The sequence below is a fragment of the Stegostoma tigrinum genome, chromosome 10 (genome assembly GCF_030684315.1).
Source record: "Stegostoma tigrinum isolate sSteTig4 chromosome 10, sSteTig4.hap1, whole genome shotgun sequence".
NCBI classification, from domain to species: Eukaryota; Metazoa; Chordata; class Chondrichthyes; order Orectolobiformes; family Stegostomatidae; genus Stegostoma; species Stegostoma tigrinum.
Window position 1 is genome coordinate 47,730,849 of NC_081363.1, and position 13,386 is coordinate 47,744,234.

Below are 13,386 nucleotides of genomic sequence, written 5' to 3' on the forward strand. Positions count from 1 at the left end.
TGCTACCTCTGAAAGCTCAGGCTTATTCTAGGTTAAGGACATCACTGACAATCTGTAGTCTCCTGGAACAAGAATTCTTAGCCAAGTGGACATGCAGTGCCAGTGGTCAAGGTTCCTGAACTTCTTTGACTTCAAATCCTTCTGAGAATCTGCCAGCAATATGTTCAGGATTTCATACTAAGGTGACAACAGTTCCAACAACTCTACAGATGAAGGTACAAAATGAGAAGGCTCTTATTTTTTTGTGGCTACATAGTCACAGATCCTGGAGGACAGGGTACTCCTAGATCAACTATGAATATTTGTTGGTTGAAAATGATCCAGAATGCTTTCATGCATACCTGTGCAAGATATTCAGAAAGCTGCTATAATGTTTTCATAATGCACTATTCACATCCCCCTCATATCTTTACACTTTCAAACAGACAGATGGCTTGGAGATAGGGGCTAGATGCTAAGGGTGTAACTGATGATACTTTTTCTCAAAATTTGTTCACAGATTGTGGCCCATCTCAAAGTGACCTCAAGGAAGAGATGGTGAGCTGTTTGTTTTGAACTACTGCCATTCATGGAGGATCCACACAGTGCTCTTTGGAAAGAATTCCCAGGATTTTGACCCAGTAACAATGGCTGAACAGCAATATAGTCCCAAGTCAGGCTAGTAAATGGCTTGAAGAGGAAATTGCAAGAAGTGGCATTCCCATGCATTTGCTATCTTTTTCCTCCCAGATGGTTGAGGTTGGGGTCTTGAATGTGCTGCTGAAGGAGTCTTGAGTTGCTGAATTGCTTCTTGCAGATGATACACATTGTTATCACTGTGCATCAGTGATGGAGGAAATGAATACTACTACTTTTAGAAATTAGAGAGCAGAAATATTTTATGAAAGATGTGGAAGCAGTACAACAGTAAGGTCAGAGAGCTTTGTTACTTTCATACATGAAGTCAGGATGCAAGTACAGCAAGCACTTCAAGGCCAACACGTCATTTACTTTTTATTGTTTGGAGTACAAATAGATTGTATTGCAGCAATTGTACAGGCTTTGGTAAAACCATACCTGGAACATAAATATTCAGACCTAAGCACGCTAAGTCAGATTAAATGAATGGAGGCAGGATAGGGATGTTCTGTTAGAGAGTTGGAAGGCCAAGTAAACAGGATGCCTGTTCTTTGGAATTTAGAAGAATGAAAAATGAGCTCACTGAAACATACAAGATTTAGAGTGGACCTGACAGGTCAGACATATGATATTCTCCCCAAGCTGGGATCACAGAATCAGGGTAAATCATTGATCACTCAGCATTGAGACATGTCTTTGGAATTCTATACTCCAAAGATTTTAAGGCTGAGTTAGACCGATTTTTGATCTTATTTAAGGCAAGATGGAAAGTAGACACCCCACCCACCAAACTCCAGACACAATGACACTTCTTTTAGAGACAGAATGATCAGAATTGATGGCCTGATATCTCCAAACACCACACAAATTATGATCCCATGCTTTCAATACGGAGGCAGATACAATAGCAGGACAAAACAAATTGGCCAAGAAACCACAAAGAAATAGAAGACAACACAGTGTGGAGCTGGAATAACACAACAAGTCAGGTAGCATCAGAGGAGTTGAAAAGTTGATGTTTTGAAGCAGTTCTGAAGAAGGGTCCCAACACAAAACAACAAAATGTGGAGCTGGATGAACACAACAGGCCAAGCAGCATCTTCAGAGCACAAAAGCGGAAGTTTCCAGCCTAGACCCTCTTCTGATGAAGGATCTAGGCCCGAAATGTCAGCTTTTGTGCTCCTAAGATGCTGCTTGGCCTACTGTGTTCATCCAGCTCCACATTTTGTCGTCTCGGATTCTCCAGCATCTGCAGTTCCCATTATCTCTCCCAGCACAAAACATCAACTTTCCAACTCCTCTGATGCAATCTGACTTGCTGTGTTCCTCCAGCTCCACATTGCGTTGACTCTGATTCCATCATCTGTTGTTCTTGGTATCTACAAGGAATTGGAAACTACCTCAGTTAGTCTTTTAACTGAGTGGCTCAAGAATGTTGTATTTCAGACTTGAGGATGTTCTATCCTAAAACAAAAATATAGCCTAAATTGCTACTTGACACATCTCAAATATGATTGACAAAAAGTAAACAACATCCACAGATTTATTAGTGCATCCAGAGAATAGAAGTGCACAGTTAACTATTAACTCTCAATATGATTCAAAAATTGCAAAAGAGATAGTATAGTACATATAATCAACAGCTCTGGTTAAAACATATCTAAACAAGTTAACTTGAATATCATTTTGAAAACAAAATAAGGGAAGAAGGTTGCTAGAAATAGATCAACATCTGTTTTAATCCTGAAATAAACTTAACTCTACCTTTCCACGAAGCTATCCTGCAGTTATAATTATCGCTCTCCTGGAAAATAATTGCAAGCAATAAATCAAGGAGCTTTTGAAGATACAGGTGAGATTACTGTGTATTCCAACATAAAGGTTAATTTTGATGAGTCATGCTAGGCACAAAAGGACAAATGCACTGGGCAAATGTAAAATTCAGAACTTGCTTGCAATTAGCATCACTTTATAAATGTAAAAGCTCGGAAATCAAGCTTTTATACATGGGGTCATGGCATGTATGACCAACTGAATGATAACTTGTATTTCAATCAGTTGTATAAAATACAAAAGATTGTATTTTACTTCAAAACCACAACCTCAGACATGATCAAATATTACCAAAAAGAACAATTTGTCTGGCCATTTCTGTACACAAGTGTAACATTGCTCAAGAATTGCTGAAGAATTACTGTACATGGTCTCATTTTCCATCAATAAAAACTGAAGTTGCTGGAAAAGCTCAGGAGGTCTGGCAGCACCTGTGAAGAAAATAAACAGTTAACTTTCAGGTTCGATGATCCTTCCTCCGAACCTTTGTTAATGCGAAACGTTACGTCCGATTTTATTTTTCCACAGATGCTGCCAGAGCTGCTAAGCTTATCCAGCAACTTCAGTTTTTGATTTACAGCATCCGCAGCTCTTTTGGTTTTCATTTTCCATCAAGCCTCGTTTATTTCCACTTTCAGGAGAAAGGACTTTGCGGATTTATTTTCATGTTATCATTTCATTCAGCAAAGGATTAGATCTTCAATCGGGGGATGACAAGCTGAAACAAAACTTAACAGTGGCTAGGATTGCGTATGTTTCATGCCAATGACTTGACAACAGTAGGTGTGCTATTAGGGACACAGTTACTGGCACAGTTTCAGATATTGGGCTTTTAAAGTGGTCTATCAAACTACCCGCCAGATTAGTGGATCCTGCATTTCAGGGCCACATGCATTGAATTATAGAATACAAACGCACTCGTAGTTCCAGGTAAGCGTTAGGGAGGCAGGAACACATCCCTCCTTCCCCTCCAACACACACATAGATCAAACACCGAACATGGTTACACTGATAACATCCTGGGTCTTTCACCGTTTGGTTAAAGCCATGTTTCCTTGTCCTCTTGGCTAAGATTGACGGTGCATTTAGGGGAGAGAAGAATTAACAAACTGTTTTGACACGCTTGTGGAAAGAGATATATCTTCTGGTGAGAAATAGCCTTCAAGTTGTGCAGAAACCAAAACAAATAGGGATTTCCTGATTCCCAAGTTAGAATGAATCTTACAACAGAGATTTCAAACTCCAAACCATCTCAAAGCGAAAACAACCAACGCCTTTTCTTCAAAATAAATCAAACTTCAAGGCAGCGACCAGGAAAACTCCTGAAATATTTCAAGTTGTCAATCAAGAAGCGAAAAAGGTGGGTGGGGGGAGGGGGAGAGAATAGTTTTAAGGAAATGAAAGGAGGTGAGACCCGCTTTTCCTGAGTTTAGCCGGGTTTACCTGAAATCTTTTCCTGGTAACCTTTAGTAAAGAACTGCATGGCAGTGGCAGCTCTCCATGGTGTCTTCAGGAGACCCTGTCGCTCCGGGTCCTCGCCAAGTCCCTTCAGGATCGAGGAGTAGGCGGCTTCCAGACTCGGCAGGCTCAGCTGGTTGTCTTCGATGCTGCGGGTCCGCTCCTCCTGCCACTGAGCCGCCGCTCCCCGCTGCCATTCCGGCCGCTCCGAGTGCCCATTCACCCAACCGCCGGCCACAGCCGCACCGGGCATGGGCATCTTGACCGAAGTCGTGCCGCCACTCAGCCCCTCGGCCTTGCCCCCTTTAACTAAGGGCTTTCCGCAATCCATGAGTGCGGAGCACGAGTTGGAAGCAACAGCAAACACGGGGCAGGCAGAGAGACAAAGTACAGTTTTGTGTTTGTGTGTGTGTTTGTACGAACAGGTGGCCGCTCATTTCAAACACAAACCAGTTTCCGGCTCCTTTCATACAGGGAGAGCTGGACTGGCGCCCAACCATTGGCTGTAGGGAAACCCACGCACAGGTGCGTCATTCACATTCATTGATAATTATCCGATATCAGTTTCAAGTGTCCAGATCAGAACAGACAGCCCAGTCTCAGGCACAGTGACAGACACAGGGAACCAAGACACAGCCAACAAAGGCAAAGCTAGAGTCCGTCAGCCCAACCACATCTGCGTTACTACAAAAGGTCTGGCAGCACTGTGAGGGGGGGGGGACGGAGGATTAACGTTTCAGGCCCTTCCTCAGTTGTGTTTTTGTTCCTGAATTACAGCATTCGCAGTTCTTTCCGTTTTAATGTTACGTACGACTCGCTGCTAATGTGTCATCAGACTATTTGCCAACTTCTCAGTTTCCCCCTCCATTTCACAATTAAAGTTGTTCCCAGAAGTAAAGGTTATTTTGATTAAAAAAAGAAATTGCGGATGCTGGAAATCAGAAGCAAAAACAGAAATTGTAGGAACAGCTCAGCAGTTCTGGCAGCATCTGTGGAGCGAAATAAGAATTAACGATTCGGGTCTATCACCCTTCCTTAGAGTTCTGATTTTTTTTTGGTGGTGGATTTCTTTGTTTTGGAAACAGATTAATTCTGCCTTGTGGCAACTTGTAATATATAGCACCTTCATATGATTGAAGTATCATCAAACACTTCGGATGAACCTTATGAAAAAACAGAAGTAGGTGTTAACTTAAGTAACCAAAGATTCGTGGGAGATGCTGACCTAATGGTCATGTCAGGACTGAGTGTCCAGGGAAATCGTCCATTGACAGGGGTTCATAACCCATCATAACAGAGGTGAAAGCTGAATTCAATTTTTATTTTAAAAATTCAGGAATTTAAAAAGTCAGTGAGAGCCTGTCGTCGTTTAATGTTAAAACCCATCTGGTTCACTTCTCCACAGCAGGAAATTTGCCAAATGATACCAGACTGACAGTGGTTGGTTGCTTTTTTTTTTAAAATGTAAAATTCAAAGCAAAAGTTATACATTTATGAGAGTGTCCTTGGCAGAATCTTAACTGATCTCGAAAAGGATACCCATATTAAAACTTTTGCAGACAGAATTCAAGCACCAGACTTTTCTCAGCAGCATTTAAAAATAATGACATTATTCCAGTCACTAAAATAACAAAAATGGCCAGAAAATCCATGAAAAAAATTTAAGAAATCTTTGACCTACTTTGTATATTTGATATCTTCAGTGCTGTATAACATGTACATTAGCCAACAGTAAAACTTTCATCTTTCTGTTCAGGAACTTCAGTGAAGTATTATCACTGGATTGTTAATCCAGAAACACAGATAATATCTAGGGACCTGGATTCAAATCCTGCCATGGCAGATGGTGGAATTTGAAATTAATTATAAAAAATCTGGAACTAAGAGTCTAATAATGACCATTAAAACCATCATCAGTTGTCAGGAAAAACCCATCTGGTTCACTAATGTGCTTTAGGGAAGGAAACTGCTACCCCTACCTCGTCTGACCAGACCCACAGCAATGTGGTTCACTCTGACCTGCCCTCATGGCAATTCAGGACAGGCAATAAATGCTGGTCTAGCCAGTGATGCCCTCATCCAGTGAACGAATAAAAAAAATAAAAACCAGATGTAATTTTTGGACTTCATTTCAGACTGGTGAATATAATACTACATCAACAAGTGGAATTCTCAAGTAACTTCACTGACCATAATAGTTTCCTATATTCAAGGAAGACATTACTAAACAATTTTCTAGCCTAAGCTCAGAAGATTGTATGAAGTAATTGAATCTTGTGTAACAGGAGTTACCACTGCAAGATGTTTCCTGTATTTTTCAGTTTGGGACTTGACACTTTATACACATTAAACCCTTTTTTAAAAGGTCTTGATAAAATTTGCACCCATTTCTGCCATTCAGAATACTTGGTCCTCACTGGTCTTCACGTTAACTGCAATTTGATCCAATTATAAATTGGATTTTAGAGATCTCATAAGTCTCAATCCAACGACAATGAATTGTTAATTAGCAATTCAGTTGCAACTGTTCGACAATTCTACTTTCTTCTATGGAGAAGCACTTGACTCTGATTGGCATCACCCTACATGCAGCATATTAGAGGTAGGAGCCATAATGTTACCACTTCACAAAATGCCAACATCCTCAGCAGCAAAAACACTAGGTGGCAGTTGCTACTTTTCTCCCCCCTCAATTTTGTCATAACCACGTCAAAAAAGTGGTGCTAGCTGCACTTTTTACAAACAACTGGTTCAGTCCCCCCCCCAGTATCTTTAGAAAATGTTACAATTTAAAAATAATCAGTCGCAGAGTAGCAAACGATCATGCATTATGCAACCATTGCAAAAAGCGATTAAGTAAAAAAGATCTACAATACAAGATTAAAAGTAGTTAGGTGTAAAAAGATACTTATAAAGATGAAAACCTGTTAGTTTGTTACCATTTGAAAGCCATTACTTGATTTAAAGATTCTGTTTCTAAGAATAAAAAAGTTGAACAGTCAAACTTCAATTCAGCAGCTATGATTGTTTCTTCTAATTGCAAGTTTCTCCAATGAGTACACTGAGTAGATCAGGTTCTGGGCAGTTCTGAAGAGTCCTTTGTTTTGATTTTGCAGCACTGTGCCTTCAGTAGCCTGGTTCAGTATGGCTGTCCTTTAACTGGCTTGCTATTTTTCTCCAACTCCGTGACAAAAACCACTTCCACCACCCCCACCCTTTCTCTGGAGTGTTTCAGAAATCTTGGAGTTCTGCCAACTATGGCATCTCACAACCAATCGTATACTGGTCAAAAACTTTGATATGGCTGCTATGTTAACTTTGACAGATCATTGTTACACATAGAAAGTAAATGAAGCTGGAATTCTTCATGGTGTCATTCCAGTTTCATGTTTTTCTCAGAAGCTTTGAATTCCCACATCTTTAGTAGGGCCCACTGAGTTGTCATATTATCCTACTCCAAGATCAAACTACCCTGCATACCCTACATTTTACTATCATCCATCTGCCTATCCAAGAGTCACTTAAATGTCCCATATGTATCTGACTCCACCACCATTAATCAATGTGTATCTAGGTGGTTGATATGAAGTTAACACACCAGTCTATTTGTCTACACTGAATCAATAATGAGTTGGGTGACCTGCAGGAGCCACTTTGTAGAATTCAGTGTCCATTTTCACAGATACATTAACATTTTTTTAAACAATGTAGATAATTACTCATTTATGACAATTCACATAATCTAAGTAAGTCACTTTGAGAGATTCAAGTTTTTAAAACCAGAGTATTTAATTAGTTGGTGTAAAAAAAATCCCTCTTGGCAGTTTTATGCTTCCACCTTGTTTACCATACCACTTATTTCAGCATCACCTGCAGATTTGAGTCTGAGAATTGATACTGATATTGCATAATCTAAGTCATTAACAAATGTAGCAATTAATTCAATTCTAGGAGCTTAAATTTTAGCTAACAGTCTCTTAAGTGAGATAATCAAATAGACCCAGAAATCCACATTTATAAGATCTATAAATATAAATATTCCCCTGCTCACTACTTCAGTCAGTTGTTCAAAAACTTTAGTCAGATTCCTTTCACCATGACACAGATTTAGATCTAAAATCTACTTCATCAATTCTAACCCGTTGCTATAATACACATGCGAAGGAATTTGGGACATTTCCTCACTGGTCCCCCTGTGGCTTTTTTGTAGCTGTAGCACATGGAATAGTACAGCACAGTAGAGGCCCTTCAGCCCATGACGTTGTGCCGACATATTATCCTACTCTAAGATCAAACTACCCTGCATACCCTACATTTTACTATCATCCATGTGCCTATCCAAGAGTCACTTAAATGTCCCATATGTATCTGACTCCACCACCATCAGTAGTTCATTCCATGCACACACCAGTCTGTGTAAAGAACCTACCTCTGACGTCTCCCCAATACCTTCCTCCAATCACCTTAAAATTATGCCCTCTGGCAACAGTCATTTCTGCACTGGGGAAAACGTCTCTGGCTATCCACTATCTATGCCTCTCATCATCGTGTACACCTCTGTCAAGTCACCTCTCATCCTTCTCTGCTCCAATGAAACTCCCTCAATTTTTCATCATAAGTCCTGCCCTCCAGTCCAGGAAGCATCCTGGTAAATCTCCTCTGCACCCTCTCTAAAGCTTCCACATCCTTCCAGTGACCAGAACTGAACACAATATTCCAAGTGTGGTCTAACCAGGGTTTCATAGAGTTGCAGCATAACCTTGCAACTCAAACTCAATTCCCCAGTCAATGAAAGCCAACACACCACACACCTTCCTAACAATCCTATCAACTTGGGTAGCAACTTTGAGGGATCTATGGATGTGGATTCCAAGATCCCTCTGTCCCTCCACAGAATCCTGCCATTAACCCTGTATCCTGCATTCAAATTCAACCCTCCAAAATGAATCACTTCACACTTTTCTGGGTGAATTCCATCTACCACTTCTTTGCCCAGCTCTGCATCCTGTCAATGTCCCGTTGAAACCTACAACAGCCCTCTACGCTGTCAACAACTCCACTAACCTTTGTGTCATCGGCAAACTTACTAACCCACCCTTCCACTTCCTCATCCAAGTCATTTATAAAAGGTCACAAACAACAGAGGTCTCAGAACAGATCCCTGCAGAACACCACTGGTCACCAGGCTGAATACTTTCCATCTACTACCACCCTGTCTTCTATTGGACAGCCAAAATCTGTATCCCAACAGCCAACTTTCCCTGAATGCTATGACTCCTTACTTTGAATGAGCCCGCCATGTAGAACCTTATCAAATGCCTTGCTAAAATCCATATACACCACACCCACTGCTCTACCTTCAATGTGTTTTGTCAAATCCTCAAAGAATTCAAAAAGGCTCGTGGGGCATAACCTGTCCCTCACAAAGCCCTGCTGACTATTTGTAATCAAACAATGATTTTCCAAATAATCATAAATACTATCTCTCAGAATCCTCTCCAATAATTTGCCCACCACAGAAAATAAGACTGACTGGTCTGTAATTCCCAGGATTATCCCTATTCCCTTTCTTGATCAAGGGAATAACATTTGCCAAGCTCCAATCATCTGGTATTACTCCAGAGGACAGTAAGTATGCCAAAGGCTCAGCAATCTCTTCCCTCGTTTCCTGTAGAAACCTTGGGTATATCCCATTTGATCTAGGGGACTTATTTATCCTCATGTTTTTCAGAATTTCTAGCACATCTTCCTTCCTAACATCAACCTGTTTGTGCATATCAGCCTGTTTCTCACACTCCTCACAAACGTCAAGGTCCCTCTCACTGGTGAATACTGAAGAAAAGTATTCATTAAGGATCTCCCCTCCCACCTCTGACTCCGCACACAGGTTCCCTCCACTATCTCTGATCGGCCCTACCCTCATATGAGGAACAAGAGGATGGCCAGCATAAGTATACAGCACCTTGGGATTTTTCTGAACCTGCCTGCCAAGGCTTTTTCATACCCGCTTTTAGCTCTTAAGTCCATTCTTCAGTTTATTCCTGGCTACCCTGTAGCCCTCGAGTGCCCCGTCCGATCCTTGTTTCCTCAACCTTGAGTAAGTTTCCTTCTTCCTCTTGACTAGATGTTCCACAGGTCTTGTCATCCAAGGTTCCTTCACCTTACCATCCCTTCCTTGCCTCAGTGGGACAAACCCTATCCAGTACCTGTAATAACTGCTCCCTAAACAACCTCCACATTTCTGTTGTGCATTTCCCCGAGAACATTTATTCCCAATTTATGCTATGCAGTTCCGGACTAACAGCATTATAATTTCTCCCTTCCTGTACTAGGGGAAAAATAATGTCAATAACACCCATTTTGTTGTTAACTTGTGCAAGTCAGCGGTCTCATTGTTTTCAGATGGTTCAGTAACAGATCACAAGGAGTCTTGGGAGAAGTGCTGGCATAATTTTTTGTTATTTACTTAATAGTACCACACTTAACCAATGATTTCACAGTGGTGAAAACTTTATTTTTCACCATTGAACAGTATAATAAACCGCAATTTTCATATTTTCTCGTAGAACATTAGTGCAGTGCAGGCCCTTCGGCCCTCAATGTTGCGCTGACCTGTGAAACCACTCTGAAGCCTACCTAACCTACACTATTCCGTTATCATCCATATGTTGACCAACGACCATTTAAATGCCCTTAAAGTTGGGGAGTCTATTACTGTTGCAGGCAGGGCATTCCACGCACTTACTACTCTGAGTAAAGAACCTACCTCTGACATTTGTCCTATATCTATTGCCTCTCAATTTAAACCTATGCCCTCTCATGCTAGCCATCACCATCCAAGGCAAAAAGTTCTTACTGTCCACCCTAACTAATCCTCTGATCATCTTGCATGTCTCTATTATGTCGCCTGTTAACCTTCTTCTCTCTAACGAAAATAGCGTCAAGGCCCAGCCTTTCCTCATAAGACCTTCCCTCCAAACCAGGCAACATCCTGGTAAATCTCCTCTGCACCCTTTCCAATGCTTCCACATCCTTCCTATAATGCAGTGACCAGAACCGTACACAATACTCCAACTGCGGCCGCACCAGAGTTTTGTACAACTGCAACATGACCTCATGGTCCGAAATTCGATCCCTCTACCACTAAAACCTAACACACCGTATGCCTTCTTAACAAACCTATCAAACTGGGTGGCATGAATCTACATACATGGACACCGAGATCTCTCTGCTCATCCACACTACCAAGAGTCTTACCATTAGCCCTGTACTCAGTATTCCTGTTACTCCTTCCAAAGTGAATCAACTCACACTTTTCCGCATTAAACTCCATTTGCCACCGCTCAGCCCAGCTCTGCAGCTTACCTACGTCTGTCTGTAACCTGCAACATCCTTCCACATTATCCACAACTCCACTGACTTCAGTGTCATCCGGTAATTTACTAACCCATCCTTCTATGCCCTCATCCAGGTCATTTATAAAAATGACAAACAGCAGTGGCCCCAAAACAGATCCTTGCACTACATCACTAGTAACTGAACTCCAGGATGAACATTTCCCATCAACCACCATCCCCTGCCTTCTTACAGCTAGCCAATTTCTGATCCCAACAGCTAAAATCACTCTCAATACCATGCCTCTATTTTCTGCAATAGCCTACCGTGCGGAACCTTATCAAACGCTTTACTGAAATCCATATACATCACATCAGCCACTTTACCCTCATCCACCTGTTTGGTCACCTTCTCAAAGGACTCTAAGGTTTGTGAGGCACAACCTACCCTTCACAAAACCGTGTTGACTATCCCTAATCAAATTATGCTTTTCTAGATCATTATAAATCCTCTCTTATAATCCTCTCTAACACTTTACCCACAACTGAAGTAAGGTTCACTGGTCTTCAATTACCAGGGTTGTCTATACACCCCACCTCTTAAACAAGGGGACAATATTTGCCATCCTCCAGTCTTCTGTAGACAATGATAACAAAGATCAAAGCCAAAGGCTCTGCAATCTCCTCCCAAGCGTCCCAGACAATCCTCGGAAAAATCTCATCCGGCTCAGGAGACTTATCTATTTTCACACTTTCCAGAATTGCTTAACACCTCCGCCTTATGAACCTCAATCCTGTTTAGTCTAATAGTCTGCACCACAGTATTCTCCTCCAGAATACTGTCTTTTTCCTGTGTGAATGTTGATGAAAAATATTCATTTAGCGCCTCTCCTATCTAGAACATAGAACATTACAGCACAGGCCCTTCAGCCCTCGATGTTGTGCCAACCTGTCATACCAATCTGAAGCCCATCTAACCCACACTATTCCATGTACGTTATCTCTTCAGTCTCCATGCACAACTTCCCACTACTGTCCTTGACTGGCCCTAATCTTACTGTAGTCATTCTTTTATTTCTGACATACCTTTAAGAAAGCTTTAGGGTTTTCCTTGAACCTACCTCCAAAGATTTCTCATGTCCCCTCCTGGGTCTTCTTAGTTCTGAGTCCTTCCTGGCTAACTTGTAACTCTCAAATGCCCTAAATGAGCCTTCACGCCTTGTCTTTACATAAGCCTCCTTCTTCCTCTTGACAAGAGATTCAACTTCTTTAGTAAACCATGGTTCGCTTGCTCGACCACTTCCTCCCTTCCTGACAGGTACATCCTTATCAAGGACACGCAGTAGCCATTCCTTGAACAAGCTTCACATTTCAATTGTGCCCAGCCCCTGCAGTTTTCTTCCCCATCCTATGCATCCTAAATTGTGCCTAATCACCTCATAATTGCCTTTCCCCCAGCTATAATTCTTGCCTATGGTATATACCTATCCCTTTCCATCACTAAAGTAAACGTAACCGAATTGTGGTCACTATCACCAAAGTGCTCAACTACCTCCAAATCTTACACCTGGCCTGGTCCATTACCCAGTACCAAAATCAAATGTTGCCTCGTCTCTTGGTTGGCCTATCTACATACTGTGTCAGGAAACCCTCCTGCACACATTGGACAAAAACTGACCCATCTAAAGTACTCGAACTATCATGTTTCCAGTCAATATTTGGAAAGTTAATGGCCCCATAACAACTACCCTGGTTACTTTTGCTCCTATCTAGAATCATCTTTGCAATTGTTTCCTCGACATCTCTGAGACTTTTTAGAGGCCTATAGAAATCTCACAGCAAGGTGACCTTTCCTTTCCTGTTTCTAACCTCAGTAGATCAGTCCGCATCAAACGTCCTTTCTGCCACCGCAATACTGTCCTTGACTAACAGTGCCACACCTCCCCCTCTTTTACCACCTTCCCTGATCTTACTGAAACACCTAAACCCCGGAACCTGCAACAACCATTTCTTTCCCTGCTCTATCCGTGTCTCCGAAACGGCCACAAGATCGAAGTCCCAGGTACCAACCCATGCTGCAAGTTCACCCATCTTATTCCGGATTCTCCTGGCATTGAAGCAGACACACTTCAAACCTTCCTGC

The 13,386-nt window shown here is 41.6% G+C and overlaps 1 protein-coding gene across 2 annotated transcripts in view; it reads right to left on the reverse strand.

The window, feature by feature from the left end:
- LOC125455934 (GTP cyclohydrolase 1) overlaps window positions 1–4,597 on the reverse strand; it is a 44,633-nt gene extending 40,036 nt beyond the window's left edge. For both annotated transcript variants that reach the window (XR_009446238.1, XM_048538506.2), the window contains exon 1: window positions 3,895–4,597. Coding sequence is in view for 1 of the 2 variants with exons in the window: in XM_048538506.2 (XP_048394463.1) it covers window positions 3,895–4,240 (346 nt within the window). In the remaining variant the exon portion in view is untranslated. The remainder of the gene's footprint in view (window positions 1–3,894) is intronic.
- Between the last annotated feature and the right edge of the window lie 8,789 nt (window positions 4,598–13,386).